The sequence below is a fragment of the Thrips palmi genome, unplaced genomic scaffold, assembly GCF_012932325.1.
Source record: "Thrips palmi isolate BJ-2018 unplaced genomic scaffold, TpBJ-2018v1 HiC_scaffold_10, whole genome shotgun sequence".
Classification (NCBI taxonomy): domain Eukaryota; kingdom Metazoa; phylum Arthropoda; class Insecta; order Thysanoptera; family Thripidae; genus Thrips; species Thrips palmi.
Genome location: NW_023144621.1, coordinates 20,273,931 through 20,292,793, shown reverse-complemented (window position 1 = coordinate 20,292,793; position 18,863 = coordinate 20,273,931). Strand labels below are relative to the sequence as shown.

The 18,863-nt window shown below is 46.2% G+C and overlaps 2 protein-coding genes across 3 annotated transcripts in view; both read right to left on the bottom strand.

The window, feature by feature from the left end:
* Nucleotides 1-178: 178 nt before the first annotated feature.
* LOC117639086 (regulator of nonsense transcripts 1 homolog) lies at nt 179-7,474 on the bottom strand. Of its 2 annotated transcripts, none has more exons than XM_034374479.1 (12): nt 7,059-7,474; nt 6,119-6,229; nt 5,862-6,011; nt 5,599-5,771; nt 4,226-5,522; nt 3,927-4,140; nt 3,592-3,818; nt 3,267-3,500; nt 2,907-3,168; nt 2,503-2,834; nt 2,207-2,392; nt 179-2,119 (listed from the first exon to the last, which is right to left on the bottom strand). In XM_034374479.1, exons 1-12 carry the CDS (start codon nt 7,242-7,244, stop codon nt 2,111-2,113), a joined length of 3,381 nt encoding a protein of 1,126 aa, XP_034230370.1. In that variant the 5' UTR covers nt 7,245-7,474; the 3' UTR covers nt 179-2,110. The 2 variants fall into 2 exon arrangements, with proteins under 2 accessions (XP_034230370.1, XP_034230371.1); XM_034374480.1 differs by having other exon boundaries at nt 1,979-2,119; nt 2,503-2,831.
* A 400-nt stretch (nt 7,475-7,874) lies between these two features.
* Nucleotides 7,875-18,863, bottom strand: part of LOC117639091 (semaphorin-2A) — a 198,061-nt gene continuing 187,072 nt past the window's right edge. The window contains exons 3-15 of the mRNA XM_034374492.1: nt 15,186-15,273; nt 14,532-14,583; nt 14,154-14,216; nt 13,646-13,750; nt 13,007-13,277; nt 12,514-12,744; nt 12,194-12,430; nt 11,926-12,102; nt 11,718-11,842; nt 11,467-11,618; nt 11,187-11,378; nt 10,858-11,101; nt 7,875-10,755 (exon numbers count right to left, since the gene is read on the bottom strand). Of these exons, the coding sequence (XP_034230383.1) occupies nt 10,678-10,755; nt 10,858-11,101; nt 11,187-11,378; nt 11,467-11,618; nt 11,718-11,842; nt 11,926-12,102; nt 12,194-12,430; nt 12,514-12,744; nt 13,007-13,277; nt 13,646-13,750; nt 14,154-14,216; nt 14,532-14,583; nt 15,186-15,273 (2,015 nt within the window). The 3' untranslated portion in view covers nt 7,875-10,677. The remainder of the gene's footprint in view (nt 10,756-10,857; nt 11,102-11,186; nt 11,379-11,466; nt 11,619-11,717; nt 11,843-11,925; nt 12,103-12,193; nt 12,431-12,513; nt 12,745-13,006; nt 13,278-13,645; nt 13,751-14,153; nt 14,217-14,531; nt 14,584-15,185; nt 15,274-18,863) is intronic.

Sequence of the window (18,863 nt, the reverse complement as noted above, 5' to 3'; positions counted from 1 at the left end):
AGTTCAAATCCCTGCTTGGTATATTTTCCGCCACAGCACTGCTTTTGGAGCAGCGTGTCGGGAGAAATGGAGACCTCTGATTGGTCGAGACCTGACAAGTGACTAAATTTTCAATCGCCGGCCATGTCCCTTCAGCTGCCGCTACAAAGAAGTCAGAATGGGAGAAATGATAACAACATTTTCTTGGTACAGATTTTCTGCATAATTTTATTGGTATTGGTACACTTGGTGAACATTTTAAATTTTATTTCAAAAGACGCAAAGAATGGACAAAAAATAGTATGGCCATCTATTAGCACACTAGGGTCCTAATGTTTCTTGGTTGTTCTCTGTATAACAGAAGTTAAAATTTTGTGGTTTAAATAATGTTAAGTCCAAGAGTTCACTTTGGAATTGATCTAAATGCTTGAGTTCAACAGAACTACACCTGAATGGAAATGAAGATAACATTCAGATGACAGCCATAATTTGGCATCATGACTTCCCTGACTCGCAATTATTTTAAAGTAACTTCCCAATTATCATACACTTCGTCAATTATAGGAAGCGTTGTCTACCTGGTCAAAAAAATTACGATCCCAGAATTCCATTTCCACACGACTCCGCGAAAGATGTTTTATTGAGTGCATTTATCTTCATTTGAGACTTTAAGTTGGAAAATTGATAATAATAGTCATGCCACAATCAACAAGACAGACCAGTGGAACATTTCATGAATCTTAGAAGAAAAAACAATGAAGGATGGAGGCAAGAAGCCATCTATGCATTGAATCTTGTTAAACCAAGCTTGCAAAACACAATCATTTCTTTTAATGAATATTGATTGGTCTTCTCCTTTCATATTTTTAATGTGCACTCACGGCTGTATGAAAAGATTAAAATTATTTAGAATGTACACTCTTACAACCACATCCAGACATTATCACAGATGCCTCCATACAGCAAGACCCCCTCCTCAATAATACAAAACCAAATGAAAATTGTTTTAAAGTAGAGAAACAGGTTTGAAACTACCTAGGTTCCATTGAAAATAACCTTCAAAGATTTCATTAATTCAAAAGTCCTAGGTTAATTCAATCAAAAGACACTGGTAAGAGAGTATGTCTAGTACTTTGTGACATGCTCCCAAACATTGAGACTAACATAGAATTATTCTTTTCAGGCATTCTTCAGAACTAGTACTTTTCAGCTACAGAATGCTAAGAAATAAAACCATTTTACTAGCAAAAATTTGAGACACAAAAATCAGTTGAGTTGAAGTACAATTGGGGGTTTTATTGCAATCTTCAAGTAAAGGTCAAGAAATGGTGGCATATACTGTGCATGAACAAATTTTAAGCAACATGCATCAAAAATCATTGATCATAATTGATTTAAGAGAAACCAGAACCATTATTGATTTTAATTTGACAGAATAAGAAAAATAAAACTGGCACCTAAAATTTATATTGGTTGAGAAATCACTGTGCAATGAAGATCAATAACGGCCAGTTTAAACCAAAAGTTTAGGAAGAAACCAATGAATAAATTGATGGCAATACAGTCAGACAGACAGATCAAACATAATCAATCAATAAAACCTGTCTGAGCCCTGTAAAGATATTTATGCCTATGAGAAAAATCTACAAGTTAAAAATAAAAACAAAAAAAAACTAACAATGAAGCCGGGCTGATATTTCCAGTTCAATAGAGATTTATTTTCACAATTGAAATTGTATAAAGAAAGGGAGTGATTGGCCCAAACTTAACTTGAAGATGGACCAGCAGGTGTCTATGGCTTTGGATCTCCACCAAAGAAACCTGCTTTAGTTCACCCGACATGTTTGGTCAAAGGAAATACAATAATTTCCCTTTAAAACGAGAGTGCACAAGGGACACAGCCCTACCAAGTCCAGGTCAAATGGACGTGCCACTCAAGAGTACAGTGAAACTGTACCAGTGCGCTGCACTGTACTGCTCTTCCAGCAATCCCCTTCAATCCTTTTCAGCCTCTTCAGTGTTGCGTTCTACCCTCACTGTTCACAGCAGCTGGGTTCTCCACATCGATTCGGGATCACAAATAAAGCATTCACTTTCCAGTGTATTAGCTGAGTTTAAGTCCCATTTAAGCTCAGTATGGCTGAAAATCACAAGAGCACATGTAGAACATTTCTTCCATGGGTGAACCATAGATTTTTGTCTCAAAAAAATGCTCAACCTATCTCACCTGTGAAAATTGATTTCCTGGCGTTGGTCCAGCATAGAAAGCAGAACGGTCTCCCTGGTAGGTGGAATCTTGAGACAGCATACCATCCATTTGCGATTGGAACTCTCCTACCATATAACTGTCTTGTGACAATTCGGCTTGAGACAAGCCTGGCTGGGAAAGGCTAAATCCTGGCTGTGACATACCCTACAGAAGGAAACAGAAAAGCTGTATTAACAACTTTATTTCATCATCATCAAGTTAAATGCAGAAAGGAACAACAGAAGAGTAGTTCTTTGCACCAGAAACCACATTACCTGAGACATTCCTTGGGTTAGAGGGATGCCCTGGCTGTACGGTTGGGTATTGTCTTGGCTAGCAGCTCCCTGACTTAAGCCAGCCTTACCAAGGCGACCCTTCGTTTTAGGAGGGGCTCGGCCATTGGGTAAAGGACCACGTCCTCTCTGGTTCTGACGAGCTTGCATTGCCTGTTGGTGTTGATTGTAGAATCTCGGTGGAACATGAGCCATGTTCATGAACATACCAACCGGAACAGGCATGTTGGAAAGGGCAGCTTGTGCCCTCTCAGGAGAAATATATCCAATTGGATCATGGGCTCTTGCAAACATATCCATACTGCTCATACCTCCTGGGGAAAAAAATTATTACTGAACTGTAATAATAAAGCACAAAAGAAATAGGCTGAACTCAAGTAACTTACCTCCACCCGCTCCGCCAGCGTTCCTGCCAAAGTATGGATTCCCATTCATTTGACCACTGCGATCGTAAATTGATCCTGGCACCATGGCCTCTCTAGCATCATACACAGTTGTTGACATAAAGTGGGTTCCAGGATTGCTTGCGTTTACCAATTTCTTGGGCTTTGAGAATTGAATCATGGACTCCTTCAAGTTGTTTAGAGGTCCTTCAACCAACACTTTTTGTTCCTTATAGAAATTCAGCAAATTATTCCACAAAGGTTGCTGAAAACAAGAAGAAATTATCAGTTAAGATTAATTTTTGTTTCAAGAAAGTTTAAGTCAAGGCTTCTGAAATCATTAAAAGCATTACTTGGGCTCACCTTTGATAGAACCTTAGGGTTACCAACTATTATAATACCATACTTTGCTCTAGTTAGGGCAACATTTAGACGCCTAGGATCATTTAAGAAACCAATGCCTTGGTGCTCATTAGATCGAACACAGGACATAATGATAAGATCTTTTTCACGCCCTTGGAAGGCATCAACACTTGCAACTTCTATTTCTTGATAAAGTTTAGAATGCAATGCTCCCTGATACTGCATATATTGAACCTGAATTAAATAAAAAGAAAGGATGAGAAAAATCATTAGGAAAGATTCCTCATATGTGAAACATGTTTTAAAAATTGGTTGTAAAACATACCAAATAGGCTCTTTGACCCTCATAGGGGGTGATGACACCAATTTGTTCTGGCTTTACTCCACATCGCAAGAAACGGGTTGTAATTTTCTCAACATTTGAGGCTTCAGTTCGATTCAAATATGATGTTCCTGAACCAGCAATTTCTTCTTGACCTTGTGTCACATAAAACAGCATCGGCTTTTCAGGGACAGGCCAAGGGAAGTCCATTTTATTAAGCTTTCTCTCGTCTAAAAACAAAAAAAACCACACACATAAAAAAACAAGGAACATGTGTTTAACACAATGACTTAAAGAACAGATCCAATAATTTGAATGAACTTTTCACACATACTTACCAGCACATACTCCATTTTGAAGAGAACCTTCATAGAAGAAGTTGGAAGGAAACCTCGACAGCTCAGGGTGCATTCTGTATTGCACTTCCAAGCGGAATGGACGAATTCCCAGGACTACCAAACGCTCAAACAAAGACTGGGATAAGCCAGCACGGGCTGCTTTCTTACACATAACAACCGGACCCAACTGGCAATGATCACCAACAAGTATTAACTGCAATAAAATCAATGATAAAAATTATGTCTCTATTCATACAAAGAACAGAATCATAAGTGAAACACAAAAGCTAGCTAATTACCTGCTTGGCACCAAGGATGACAGGAACCATACACTCTGGCTCAGTTGCTTGCATACTTTCATCAATTAGAATCGAATGAAACTTGATTCGAGCTAGACGAGGATCTCCAGCACCGACACAGGTACAGCAGATAACATCAGCAGCATCAAGCAGCTCTTTTTCGGCAGATTTCTTCAGCATTCGGTAACGTTTCTCATCAACTGAGGATAATTCTCCAGTTTCATCTTTGAGCTGCTGAAGTTTCTGAAGTTCAGTTGCAGCATCCATATTCCTGATTTGATTATGCAGAGCCAAGAAGGACACAGGGGAGTCAATGGCCTCGCGTGATTTAGCACACAACCTCACAACTTTCAGCCCAGTCTTGTGAATTTTTTCAGTAAGTTGATCAACAGCTATGTTGGAAGGAGCACACACCAGCACAGGTCCCCCACTCTGCTTTACCAACTGGTAAACAATTGTTGCTGATGTCACAGTTTTTCCTGTGCCTGGTGGACCTTGAATTAAGGAGAGGGGCCTTTGGAGAGCATGTTTAACAGCATAAACCTGAGAACGGTTCAAATCAGGTAAATTTGGAGCAGAGAAGTGCTTTGGCAGATGGCACCTGAACAAGACTTCTTCAACTTCATGTCCCAAGAGCCTGTGATAAATATATCCAGACACAGAGGTATCATCAACAGCAAATTTCCGCAGAGACAACTGCATTCGATCAAAAGAAGTTGACTTCCAGATAAAGTCAACAACAAAGTTAGAAGTGCATTCTGTTGGAGCATTGCTGCTGGATTTCAGTTCAATGCCAACTTCCTCGCCAAAATTGTCTGGGATTTTGATGACATGCCCAACACCAGACCATGGTTTATGCATATCTCCTAGGTATCGGAGGCGCAGTTCATCTCCATGCATTAGTTTCATGTCTGTGTCAGTTTTAGCCATGTTGAAATAAGCTATTATCTTTTTGTTGAGGCCTACATCCCAGCGCACTTCCATGTTCTCTTGAGTTTGACTCTCCTTCAGTCTCTTGTCATAATCAGCCTCCAGCCTCACCAGAGGACCAAATATATTTTGATATTGGTAGCCATCCTCATATCTGAGGAGAACTTGCTGGGGCTCCTCATCCACACCTGGCTTTTCAAGATCTTGAAATGTTGCTTCTACATTGTCTCTCCACAAGTCCTCCAGTTTTGTTATTTGAGGTGCTGAAACCTGGCGAGCTCTTAGTTGTTCTTGCTCAGATGGAATCTTCACAAGCCAAGACAGAAAGCACCGGTCTGATATTAGAGGCTTCCATTGTTCTTGATCCCTGAAACAGCCAATCATGCACGTCATAAAAAATAATTAATTTTTAACATTTTAAACAAAGCGGACAATTTCCTTACCAATTCATATCCTTAAGAGAATTTTGAGCAGCACAAGGCTGACGGCACAGTAGTACTACCACTGAGTCAGCCTTGGCAGGAATGAAGCCCAGCACAAACACATTACGAACTCCACAAGAGTAACACTCAAGAACTGTTTCTCCAAGGGGACCATCTTTGTGCAATGTCACTTCCTAAAAAAAAGAAAGCACATGAGTCAACACATTTTCCTTTACTTTAAAAAAAAAACAAAAAACGCAAGTTATGCTGTGTCTGCTTCTTACCTTGTGTTTAGCCCTTACAAGATGGTTGATTATGTGTGACCCAGAGGTATTCCCTCTACCATTGCAGAACCATTTTTTACAAACATTGCACAATACCACACAGCTCGGATCATGAATGCCGCAATATTTACAAGCATAAGCAGGGAGTTCCTTGAATATAAATTTATTATTATTATTATTATTATTATTGGCAAACACTTTTGTTTTCATTTTTTTTTCAAAATTATTTTATACTGCAATTGTAGCAATTGTAATACCTTGTTGTAGTAAGAGTCATCTTCCTCCTCTTCAAATTGAAGCTCCCCTAATTTCTGAGTTGTGATGGCAACATTGATTTCCAAGCCATTTGGTTTACTTTCACCATTGACCTAATAACAAAATGGAAACAAAGTCTGGTTGAAAATAAGAGCAATGTTATGGGTGTCAAACATTACATAATGAGAATTGACAGAAAACAGGGACAGTACTGTTACAGGTCAGGGCAGTTCAAGGCAAATTCTTAAAAGGCCAGAGACAACATCAAGAGTCAAGGGACATTGCATTAGAGGTTTCTATCATCCAAGGAAGCTACAAAGTTAGGGAAGGCTGCTTGTGTGGACTTCCCCCGGGACATAAGTGTAACACTAGCCAATACTTCGTATTAATCTGAACAAATCTGTCAAAGGTAGTCTTTCAAATTAAACAGTAAAGCTCTTAAGAAATCAAACTGCCACAAAAATCAAAGGAAATAAGGGGTTGCAACACAACCACAACAGTGTGGTACGGTCACCATTCAACAGGGGGTAGACACGCAATGAGGAATGGAAACTAGAGGTGATCACAGCATGTGACAAATGATTGGCTTGTGTCATGTAAGTGGCGGTCAGATTCAACAGTCAACAACATACAGGCAACAGGGGGAAGGGAGTTGCACCCCGCGACTCCAGCAGAGGGGCCTATGTCAACCATTGCTGCCAGCACTGCCAGGGTGTGAGAGGCGCCTCCCCGAAGCTCGGGCGGGTCTCCTACTCGTGCCAGACGATGTCTAAGGCAGTGGTGATAAGCCCGAACGTGACACGCGGCCCCGGCAGCCCGATGCCCCTAGCCCTGGGCCCTGGTTGGCCTGGCACGGCGGGGCCGAGCGATAGCGCAGCAGCGCAGAGCGCCCGAGCAGCTCCGCGCCACAACGAGTACACCAAAGTGAGGTTATGCCCTTACCTGGCTCTGGGTCGCCTGGCTCTGTCCGACGTCTATTTGCGACGCCTGCGTCTGGCTTTGCGACGGAATGGTGAAGTCATTGAAGTCGAACTCTGAGCCCTGCGTGTCAGCGCCTAAAAGCTCTCCTTCCTCCGTGTCTAGGAATGTGAGCGTCTGAGAGCTCGGCCCGTACGCGTCAACACTCATGTTTCTCGTTCCTCAGTGGGATCCACAGATTGCAACAGGCACTACACTAGCAAAGACACTTCCGATTCTTAAATTTAAGAGTATTCAGAAGAAACATTCGGGATAATCGGCTAACTCTCTTGCGCCATGGTGTCCTCCATCTTGAACTTGCGTCAGCGGATCGGGTGTGTTCCCGAACGATGCCGACACGAGCGAGCACCACGACGGCCCATCTGGTCTGTTGGTCAGATTTGATTTGCCAGGAGGGAGAGAAACGGGGAGGGCAGGTAGGGGAAGGTCGGGGGCGAAGTGAAGGGTACCAACATTGCGTAATGCATGCTGCTACTAATTAATTACGTTCTGACTTGGCTCTTACAGATTTTCAGATCCAACGTTCTTCAAAAGTGATTTCATAAATCCCGGATAAGGAGTGAAGTTATTTATCGAGACATTTTGTCGGTATTCCGCGTAAGTTTTGGTTGTGGAGTGTGGGTCACGTGGATTGCACAGTCAACCAATCATTCATATCCGTTTCCGGGTTTTTCAATTTTTCGATTAAACTGAGGTGAGGGTGTGGACCTCTCTCTCCGCAACGGTGAGGTTGTTTTCGTGTCGAGGGTATTTCGGGTCCGAGTAAAAAAAACAACAGAATTCATGAGAGAAACATGACACTTGTTGTATTTACAACACTTTACAGCTGAAATTTATCAATACAAAATATGAAGGTGTTATTGTGTTTTCAGATTAATCTCTCACTACACAACAAAGCAGGAATCTACTTAGATTTATTTAAAAATAAACTTGGCAGGTAGGAGAGATAGAGAGGGAGAGAGCTCAGTAAAACAAATGAAACACTGAGAAAGAGACATACTGTATTACAGCTATGTGGTGAGAAAGGAGGATTTAACCCACATATGCCCCTTCAGATTGTAAATACATACATCAGTGCATGTAATTAAGGCCTTAATAATCAGCGTTGCCACCTTAAGCCTCTAGAAAAGAGATGCCAATGTCATTGTCTCGTTGCAATGACAGCTCTAAGACATATTTGAAATGAAAGTTTCATTTTCCTATTAGGACGCTATAACAACATTAAAAACATCTATAGCAATGCCATGATTTGCACAACGTTGAACTATTTGTGGTGGCACTGAGCAGGTTTAAGAAATTCTGGAATATTGATTGATCAACTTAGGAAAACTTTTTTCTAAAAAGATGGCAACACTGATGGTTTTTAAAGGTAGGTCGAATGCTAACTATATATCACAGCTGGGCACTGTCCGGCGCAGCGGCAGTGTGCCATTCTGCTGCTGTCCACACTATACCAAGATCTCACACTCACTTAAAAATATAAAAATGAAGTGTTCTGATTTACCAGAAGAAAAAAACTAGGTATGTAGTTGTCAACTAAACATCGTATTTTCCATTTTTTGCATCAGAATCACTTTTGTCTCAAAGATAAAATGTTTCAAGAGTTTGAAATCAAAGTATTGAAATGCATAGCTTTCAAACGAGGAAAGGAACATTTCCAAACTCAAAACAGTCATATTTTCCTTGAAGCACCAACATATTTCCCGTGTTCCAAAGTTTCAATGATCAAAAAAGAAAAAAAAAAGTTTTACTCTTTGTGACTAAATTTGACAACATAAATCAGAACACGTCTTGACACAAATGAATGTCTTTTTCTCTGAACACATTTGACCACATGAAAATTGAAATGGCAGAACAAGATTTTGGGTTGTTTTGTGACGTTGACTTCTGCTCAGTGAAAAATACAACTGTAATACATGATTCCTAAATCTGAGTAGGAGAGAGTGAGATATGTTATATATTTCATTAAACTATGAAACTATGAGTAAAAGTTGTTTTTAACACAAATCAAAATAAGGTATTTCTATTCATCAGAACTCAGAACAAATACAACAATTTCATAAAGAATTTCAAATGCTCTAGAGCGGGCATAAGTAAATTACACAGGTAATACATTGCTGTGCTCATATCCAAAAGAGGCAAGATATAAAAATTCTAGAAACAATAGATGGCTTGCAGACTTAACTGACTGCAATGATGTCATATTCAAAGTGCCTACTTATCATTCTATAATTAAAGAATGGTCAGAGAAAATACATAAGGATTAACAACTAAATCTTTGCCAATAATGTAATATCAATACACTGTAAATTATTGCTCATGGACTTGCAGAACAAAACAAGCACAGCTGCTACACAGACATGTGAATGCTGAAAAATAATTAACAGTCAATGGGCAAGGATGAGTCATACAGGTCTAAAGGCGAATCAATCATACACTTACTATAGCAAAGGTATTGGAAAAAGAGAGAAATCAACAGAGTAACAGAAACAATATGTCATTGATATAAGCACCCCTCAATGCAAAAGAAACACTGACTTTTAAAGGGAAAAACCAAACTGAATGGGTTAATACATAACAACATTCAAACATTATCATACATTCAACTATCATCACAATTCTTCTACAAAGGGCATAAAAAATATCAGATTTATCTGTAAATAGTCCTCTATATTCATAAATGTACATTAGGGAACAGATGGTGGCAAAAGGGAAGCTATGCAACAAGAGTGTCTTAAAATAAAAATGAAAGCCTTAATTTAGGTGTTTATACGTATTCAACGTATCCAAATGTTTGTAGACACAGAACATTAACTCTTCCAAACACAAATATTAACTCAAGTAACTAAGCCATATTATTTACATTTGTTCATTAACAAGACATATAACCTAGCCTTAAATTAAATAACATTCCTAAAATTAACAAGTTTATGAATGAATTGGGTGGGGAAGAGGCAAGATTGGTAATCAAAGAATCATGAGGCTTCAAATAGAAACTTTGATGGTCAAATGGATATTTCTTAGAACATAAATGTAGTAAGCTTAAACATTACAGTACTTGGTGAGGAAATTTTTAACTGTTAGATGAAACCTTGGCACTCACATGGCTTCCCCCTCTTTTTTGGGGTTCAGGGTGCGTGATGAGGAACTTCTGATTAATCCTGCCTAGACCATCCAAAAACAGTGCTCACAAACTTCTCAAAAGTAAATTTAAAAAAAAAAATTATCAGGCACAGAACACTGTTAAGGTTTTCCCTACCAAACTTAACTATCTCTTCCTTTAGAATTCTGAGACAGATTTAAAGTCACAAGTTTTAATTCAAATCAATCAAGACATTTTTGTTTCTAATTCATAACTAAGGTAGAAATCACTGGAAAATGTCTCATACAAGCAAGCACACACAGACAACACACCAATCACAACAATATCAATAGTCTTCAAAAGTAGAAGTGTCTCTTGATTTAAATACATTATTGCATTTGATTTCTCCAGAACAGAACACACATTATACAAATATGCTGATGTTAACTGGAGTATTTCAGCAAATCAGTCTTCAGTCCATCAGACATCACCAAATGTCTATCAAAGGAGAGGGCTACCATGATATATTTCATTAGGGTGTGCATTTTGATTACTGTCGTTTTTCCTCGAACTGCATTGCTAAGAGAGAGAGAGAGAGAAAGAGGAAAAAATTGGTGAGGTAAAGAGACAAAGCATTCGTTCAAGTTCAATAGTTCAATTTTTTTTTCTCTTAGAACTTACTGCTTGTTTGCGCTCCCATGTTTTCATGGCCATTTTGTATTTTTCAAATTCATGGCACCAGTCAGAATAAATTTTCTGATAATCCTGGCTTTTGTTTGGTGAAAGACACCGATGGGCATCAACTGTAATGTTGTAGGACAAAAGCAGAGAGCCTCCCATCCAGCAGTCATAACGACCTGCATCAGCCTCAGTGACACCTAGGATCACTAGGCCATGTTCAGAGGTTTCAATGTATTTGTCGGCACTGTGAAAAATGAATGAGGGTCATGTTATCATTCTTTTTAAGATTCATGACTGAAGAAAACATTCAAAGGCACGTGATCGCTTACCGGAATTGAATTTGATAACGACCCTTTTCCTTGGAATAGTGGTACCATGTTACTGTCTGAGACCTCAAAACTTCTGGCATTTTAAGGAAGCAGCTCAAGTGTATAGACTGCCCCCAAGTAACAACAAGTTTCTTCTTTAAAACTGAAGAGTCACAGACTCCAGCAGTGGCATTAGATACATCCTGAAGCAAACTGTAAAACACACAAAATAAACAAACTTCTATGAGCAACACTGAGCAACACTAAATTTAACTGAAGACATCAAATCAATTTTTCATACCCATATTCATAGCTTTTGCAGGTTGATGTATCCTTGTCCCAACCACAGTAGGGATCATGAACACATCTGAGGCAGTTGTTATAACGCCTGTTGCACATTACGAGATCAACTTGACGGATACGATGGTCGGAGGCTACATACAATGACTTGTGCTATGATAAAGCAAAATGAAAGTGGTATTATTAGTGAGTCCAAGGCGAAAAAAAGATGAAACATTTAACTAGAGGGAATGTGAAGAAGCATTTGCTCACCTCTCTAGAAATCTCCATCAGTCTGATTGGTTCACCGGGTGTGACATCAAAAACATCAAGAAGAATAGATTGCGGCTCCCCATCAGATCTCACCCACTGCACAACTTTGTAAACTCTACCAACATCTGTGCAAGGAAGAAAATATATTAAAATCTCAAATCATGTAAAAATAGGCTGAACAAAGCCATCTCTGAATTCAAATACTTACTTGAACCAGTATAGTAAACAACATAGTTCCTCTCCTCTCCATCAACATTGATATTGATTTTGTCGACAACAAGGTGAGTGAGAATCAAATCGCGTTTGAAGAATACAGGGACTCCCCGCTCGTGGGAAACGGCAGCATCCATGAGAGGGTGGGAACGGATGAAGTTAAGCACAGTGTCTGAAAAACAAGAAATAGAAGGCTTAGTACAGGCTTTTTAAACAAATATTTCAAATCCAAACATTTAACTTGTCAGTTGGTTAAAACTCACCAGGCAGAGTTTCTGTGTCATTCACACATTCACCAGGGCGAGGCTCAGGAACCCGGTTGCTAAGAACTGGGAGCCATGCTGATGATGAATGGGCCTGTTCTTTAAATTTCCCTCGGAAAGCTTCCTCAATGTCTTCAATTGTAAAAGAACAGATAGCTGAGCCCATCAGTCCATTGGTAGAGGTGGTGAATGTTCCATAGAAACGGTTGTCATCTCCAGGCACTTTGTAAATGCTTTCTGCACACAAAAAAAAAATGGCAAAAAATATCAGCACAACCTCCTGATGTGAAGAAAACGCAAAGTAATGACAATTAACTTACGGATTTCATTGAAGTAGAATGGGAACTCTCCAGGGATGGAACAGTTGAGCCTAGCCTTTAGATACGTTGTCCAATTCTGTGACAAAATATTCTTGCCACCAGTGTCCTTCTTGCACACTCGAGCAACACGAGAGTATACAGACTTGCCGCAGTTAATATACTCCACTGCAGTCTCCCGGAAGAAGAAGTAGACATAGTTGCCAATATCATATGATCCGACAAAATTTGGCTCTGCGGAAAGGAAGATAAAAGTCATTAGATTAAAAATGCAAAACAAAAACAAAATAAATAATTAAAAATTCCATTAACCAGGGTAACTTTGCCCACCCGCACCCGGGTATCTTTGGCTCTGCGGCTAAAATGTGACTAAAGTAATTAACTAGAACTTACATTGCATTTCTAGACCAAGGGCCAAAGTTCCCCCAATGGGCCAAAGTTACTCCGTTTTACGGTGCATAAGGACTCTAGGATGGAGGGATAAAGAGATACTCACTGTCGAGCCACTTGGAGTCGTACTTGAGCGTCCGCTTGAACGTGTACTCCCTGCGGCCCGTGGTCAGGTTGTGCAGGTCCGTCCGGAAGATGACGGTGTCGGCCTTGGTGAACTCGGCGTTGGTGCCCGAGTAGAGGCCGGGCAAGTCGCCGGGGTTGCCGCGCTCCACCCACACGGCGGTCGAGTTGTCCGAGGGGTCGTAGGGGCACTTGGCGATGCCCATGCCCACGCCGGGGACGTACTCGTGCCGCGGCAGGTGCGTCAGGTTGGACTGCAGTCGCATGCGGGAAGAGGGAGCGGACGACGTAAGACAGGGCAGCTCATTTCGGAAACGGCCGTCCCTCCGACAGGCGCGGATCCAGAGGGGGGCAAAAGTCCCTCCCTCTTTTCCCCTTTTGTTCCCCACGCGGCAAAGGCGGTTCCTGGTTTTCCCAGGAAGCCTATTGTAAAGACACAGACGGTTTCCAGGGAGTTCCTGGGTAAACAAGGAACCGCTTTTGCCGCGTGGACAGCCATCTGAAAGGTAGGCAAAAAGCAACACTTTGCCCAAGGTAAGTAGGCAAAGGTTTGCCCCCTGACTCTGGGTCCGCCACTGCCGAGCCACTGCCCTCTGAATGACGGGCACCAGGGAATACGCACGTAAATGACCCAGTCCTTGGGGCTGTGGGCGTTGGTGCCGCACACGTAGAGGCGGCCGTCCGCCATGGGCTGGATCACCCTGATGTGGTTCCGGCAGTCGAATTGCTGCAACAACAAGGACAGCCATCACCACACTGCCAGAGACCTCGCATCGCAAAAAAAAGTTGTTTCTGTGTCGCGTAAACGGCTAGAGACAAAACAAAAGTGCATTGAGATCCTATGACTCAGACCACCCCAAGTAGAGGGTGGCTGTAGCAGACTGCCCGCATTTGAGGTTCGCAGTCTGAGCACCTGTGAGTAACAACTTTTCTACCTCTAGCCGTTCACGAGGTCCAGAATTGACGTTAATTGCCAAAGCGTGATTGTTTGCGCGCCCCGCCAGCCGAGCGACTCCGAAGGATCGATTCGCCGCTCTGTCCCTCTCGCCCCCAAGCAGGACGTGAGTGCGACAGAGACAGGACGACGAGGCGGTCCTTGAGGCGGCACGCCCTTCCTAGCCCTTCCTTACCTCCGACTTGCCCTTGGACACGCACTGCGCCACGTTGCTGGGCTCCAGGCTCAGCGAGTCCCGCTGCAACAGAAGAGAGTCAGGTTCAGGTTCCTTCACGGTGCGTCGCGTCCCCACGTCTCCCGTTGGTCCAAGTCCTTGTCATTATTGGCTCCGATTCGGGCCAAACTGCCCGGCAGTCACGCGCCGCTCTGTCTCTCTCGCACTCGTGGGGTGTTGGGTGCGAGAGAGACAGAGCGGCGGCACGCTGTGCGGCATCCACGACGCGTATTCGCTGGCGGCGTTCGATACTCGATGCAACATTTTGGCGCCAAGTCAACCTCCCCTCGCGGAAACGCGGCGTCGCCCAGAGAAATTGATGTCTGTGCAAATACTCACGTCGCAGCTCGACTGGGAAATGTTGGCGAGGTTCAACCGGAAGACTCGGTCCCTGGAATCAAAGGCGGGGAGAAGTGTTAGAGGGGCGCGGAGTTCTGCTCACGCTATCGACGCGCTAACGGATGCAAGAGGCCGACTTCCGGAGAGGCACAACACAAGCCTTGCCCCGGCTTCCACTGGCTTATTCAGTTAACGAGTCCGACATCCCACCGACTTACGACCGACGTAGGACCGACTTTGTACCGACTTTCGGCTGCCTCTCGTGGAGGGGGCAATCTTTATATATTCAAAGTAATGGGTATTTATGAGTTTTCACACTGAAGGGCGACCTTAAAAACAATCAATCCAAGTAAAAGGAAGTAAGCACCGAAAACAAGGATGGCAAAAACAGGAAATCCAGCGGGCGACCCCAGCTGAAAGTCGGCACGAAGTCGGTCCTACGTCGGTCGGAAGTCGGTGGGATATCGGAACTCGTTAACTGAATAAGCCACACTTTCGGTTCAAAAAAATCCGCCTGAAAGTTAGTCAAAAAGCATAGTTCGTCTGTGATGAAAAGGCCAAAAGCAACACTTTGCCTCTGCAGACAGGCAAAAATGCGCAGTGTATTACTTTTCCCCTCCCTCAGGCCGATTCTGGACCCGCCCTTGAACTCACATGGCGCCGACGTAGAGGGAGTCCTTGGAGTCGTCCAGGTGCATGACGCGGTAGTACATCTTGCCGCAGGAGAAGTCCCGGACATGGTCTGCAACACAGGGGAGAGAGAAAGAAATTAGAGAAAGAAATTAGTTGCGCCAAGGAACACGCCTCTGGAGTGCGCCGCTCGACTCCCTCACCGAGCCACACCGGGCACGGCCGAGCACACTGCCAAATTGAACGAAATCAACCACTTGGCCGCGCCGGCGGGGCAAAGGGGGCGGACCGCGAGGGACGGCGACACCTTTTTCTCGGCGGGCATCCCCCTGCGGGCCTTGCGCAGAATGGAAAGCGGGAGCGAGAGAGACAGAGAGAGAATGTGTAGAGGGTGAGAGAAAAAGGGCGAGAAAGAGTGGAGGTGCAAGGCGAGGCGATGGCACACGATATTAAACCGGACGAGAAATAATGCACCGCCGAGGACTTGGCCACGCCGCCACGCCCAAGCCACCCCACACGAGGCCCTCACGAGGACTTGCCCCGGCCGCCCCTGCATTTACCTGGGCCAGGCCATGGCCAGGCACTCCCTCCGTCGCGCGGCCCGCGCACCGCGAGGCGCACCGCGGCCCCAGGGCTGCGAGGGCGGGGCCCGAGCGGGGCCCGCAGTCCGCTTCCGAACGGCGATTCTCCCCTGTCGCACCCCCACGCAACGGCCCACGAGTGCGAGAGAGACAGAGCACGGTTCGGAAGCAGCCTGCGGGGCGGGGACGGGGCGGACGCGCCTAACGACCTGCAGCGCGGCGGCGCGGCGGCGGAGAGGTACTTGATGCGTTAAATTGAACCGCCTCGGCTTACATCACCCTCCCATCTCGCAGAGGCCGAGGCAGAGGGGCATGGTTCTAGCGCTCCGGCCTGGTCCTTCCAGGGCCTGCCAGGCAAGGCCTTCCAGGCAAGGCCTCTAGGCAAGGCCTTCTAGGCAAGGCCTTCCAGGCAAGGCCTTCCAGGCAAGGCCTTCCAGGCAAGGCCTTCCAGGCAAGGCCTTCCAGGCAAGGCCTTCCAGGCAAGGCCTTCCAGGCAAGGCCTTCCAGGCAAGGCCTTCCAGGCAAGGCCTTCCAGGCAAGGCCTCAGGCAAGGCCTTCAGGCAAGGCCTTCCAGGCAAGGCCTTCCAGGCAAGGCCTTCCAGGCAAGGCCTTCCAGGCAAGGCCTTCCAGGCAAGGCCTTCCAGGCAAGGCCTTCCAGGCAAGGCCTTCCAGGCAAGGCCTTCCAGGCAAGGCCTGCGATCCAAGGAGACCTTCAAGTCAGGCCTCCGAGGCACGCCGTCAAAATACCGCCTGCAAACAGCGAGGCGAGAGAGGCGAGCTGGGCGCTGAAAGGCGGCGTGCTTGTTTGTCTGCCGGCGGACGGCGGCCCGTCGGCGCGGAGGCGGCATGGGGGCGGCATGGGGGCGGCGGCGCGCTCCCCCTTAAGCCGATTTTGCAGGTTCACGAGTTCCCCTCATTGTTTCAAGAGTCTTTCATTATTTCCCGGGATAATATTTAAGCGTCCTCCGAAACAGATGAGCGGGTCCATTATTAGGCTTCGGAAAAGTTTCCTTCGGCAAGTTTTAAAAGAGGTAACAGGCTGAGGGGCGCGCGGAGGTCGGAGGCGGGGGGCCTCGCGCGGAAGGGTGAAAGATGAATCAAGTTTCTCCCCTGTCTCCGCGCCGTCAGTCAAATCCGCCTGTAGACTGACTCCCAGAGTCGTTTGCATCCCTCTGCCTCTCTCGCCCCTACACGCGACGCCCCATGAGAGCGAGAGAGACAGAGCGACGCAAACGACTCGCGGAATCAGTCTGCTGCAACGCAGTGAGCGCAGCCAGCCGTCAACAAAAATCATCAATAGCGTACTGCGCTTTAGCGCTTTGCTTTTCCAACTCTCTTCCGCGAGCGCGCTTCGCCGGCACCGCGGGGGTGGCCTGGCCGTGGCCTCGAGAGGTTGGAAGGGCTGCCCCAAGGGCTGCCCCAGGGCTGGACTCCGCAGACTGACTCCGAGAGTCGGCCTCGTCGTTTGTCTCTCTCGAAATCATGGGGCGAGCCGGATAGGTGCGAGAGAGACCAGAGCGACGAAAACGACTCTCGGAATCAGCCTGCAGTCGCCGCGGAGAGTTGCGCGCTATCAGTGTGCTTCCACAAGAAGGACTCGAGACGTGCAGGCCAAGGGAATGACCCGGCCTGCGGTCGAGGCTGCTCGAGGCTGTTCGCGGTTCCAGAAGGAGCTGCACTCTTCCAGTCGCTTCCAGCGCACCTTCCTGTCCTGGCCACTTCCTCCGTTCCTCTGTAGTCTGATCTGTCTCTCTCGCACCCTCGTGGAACACCCCACGAGGGCGAGAGAGACAGAGCGACGCGGCTGGCCTACATAATGGAGCCGCCACCAAAGGGCCGCACGGGGAAGTAAGCACATTCAGGGGACGACAAAACTCAAGACGCGTTTTGAGTTTCAGAGTCGTTAAGTGGGACTCGAACCGAGCGTTTGACCCCACCAATGGATTGCTCTCCGAACGAGGAATCCATTGGAGGGGTCAAACGTTCGGTTCGAGCCCAGTGTAGCTTTGGAGCTAAAACGTGCCTGAAGTTTTGGCCGCCTCCACCGGTCTTGCGGCCCACTGTGCCGCGCACCGCTGGGCGCCGCCGAGTTCGGCCAAGTGCGATGACACCGATAGGCCGAGCCGGGCCGCGGGCTTCGACGCTCACGATAATGTGAGCCTTCAGGCCCTCCTGGCCCTCCTGGCCCTTCAGGCCGCGACGCGAGCAGGGTCCGCGGGTCCAGGGGGCCCCTCGGGGGGCGAGAGGGCTACGCCAAGCTGCGCGAGGACTCCGCGGGGCCCTTGGGACGGACGGGGTCGGAGTCATTGGCCCGCAAACACAGACCCAACTTGGCGGCCCCGTCCCGGCACCGCCCCCCCTCCCCCCTGGCCAGGCAGATAGTAGTCCCGAATCCATTGGGCCGTGTTCGGGGCGGAAACGGGGCTAAAATGTGTGTCGCGAACTGACTTGCAATGCTATTCGAGCAGGGCGAGGCCGAGGCATAGCAGGGCCGCAGCCGACCGGCCGGGCGGCCTGCCTGCCGGTACGCTATGTTTGCGCTGATGTGTGGAACGGCTCCAAGTTTGGGGCGGCGTGTGCGGCCGGCGCCGAACCCAACTCGGCGGGGCGGGACGGGGGGGGGGGGCTCCTTCTCTTCCCGGAGCACATCCGAATGGTAATACAGGGTAATTCGCGGAGTCCGCACCGCCGCGCTCCCCAACGTGCGCGCGCGCACAGACAGACACAGACACACACAGACACACACACACACACACACACACAGCCGCTCTAGGACGATGGCTCCTTCCGATTTGGGCCAGAGAGGGCACTTCACCACAAGCTCGGCCAGCGAATTATACCGTCCGTGTGCAAGACGGAGAAGGGCTATTTCATTAGATCGCTCGTTACGCAGACGGGACAGAGGGAGAGAGAGAGAGAGAGAGAGAGAGAGAGAGAGAGAGAGAGAGAGAGAGAGAGAGAGAGAGAGAGAGAGAGAGAAGAGAGAGAGAAGGGGCGAAGTCGCGCACCGCGGCGGGCCGTATTGCGAATTGCTGCCCCGATATTGGATATCGCGCGCGGATATCAAGCAGAGAACGCGCGCCATCCCGTGCGGCCGCAGGCTGGCGATGGCAGCCGAGAG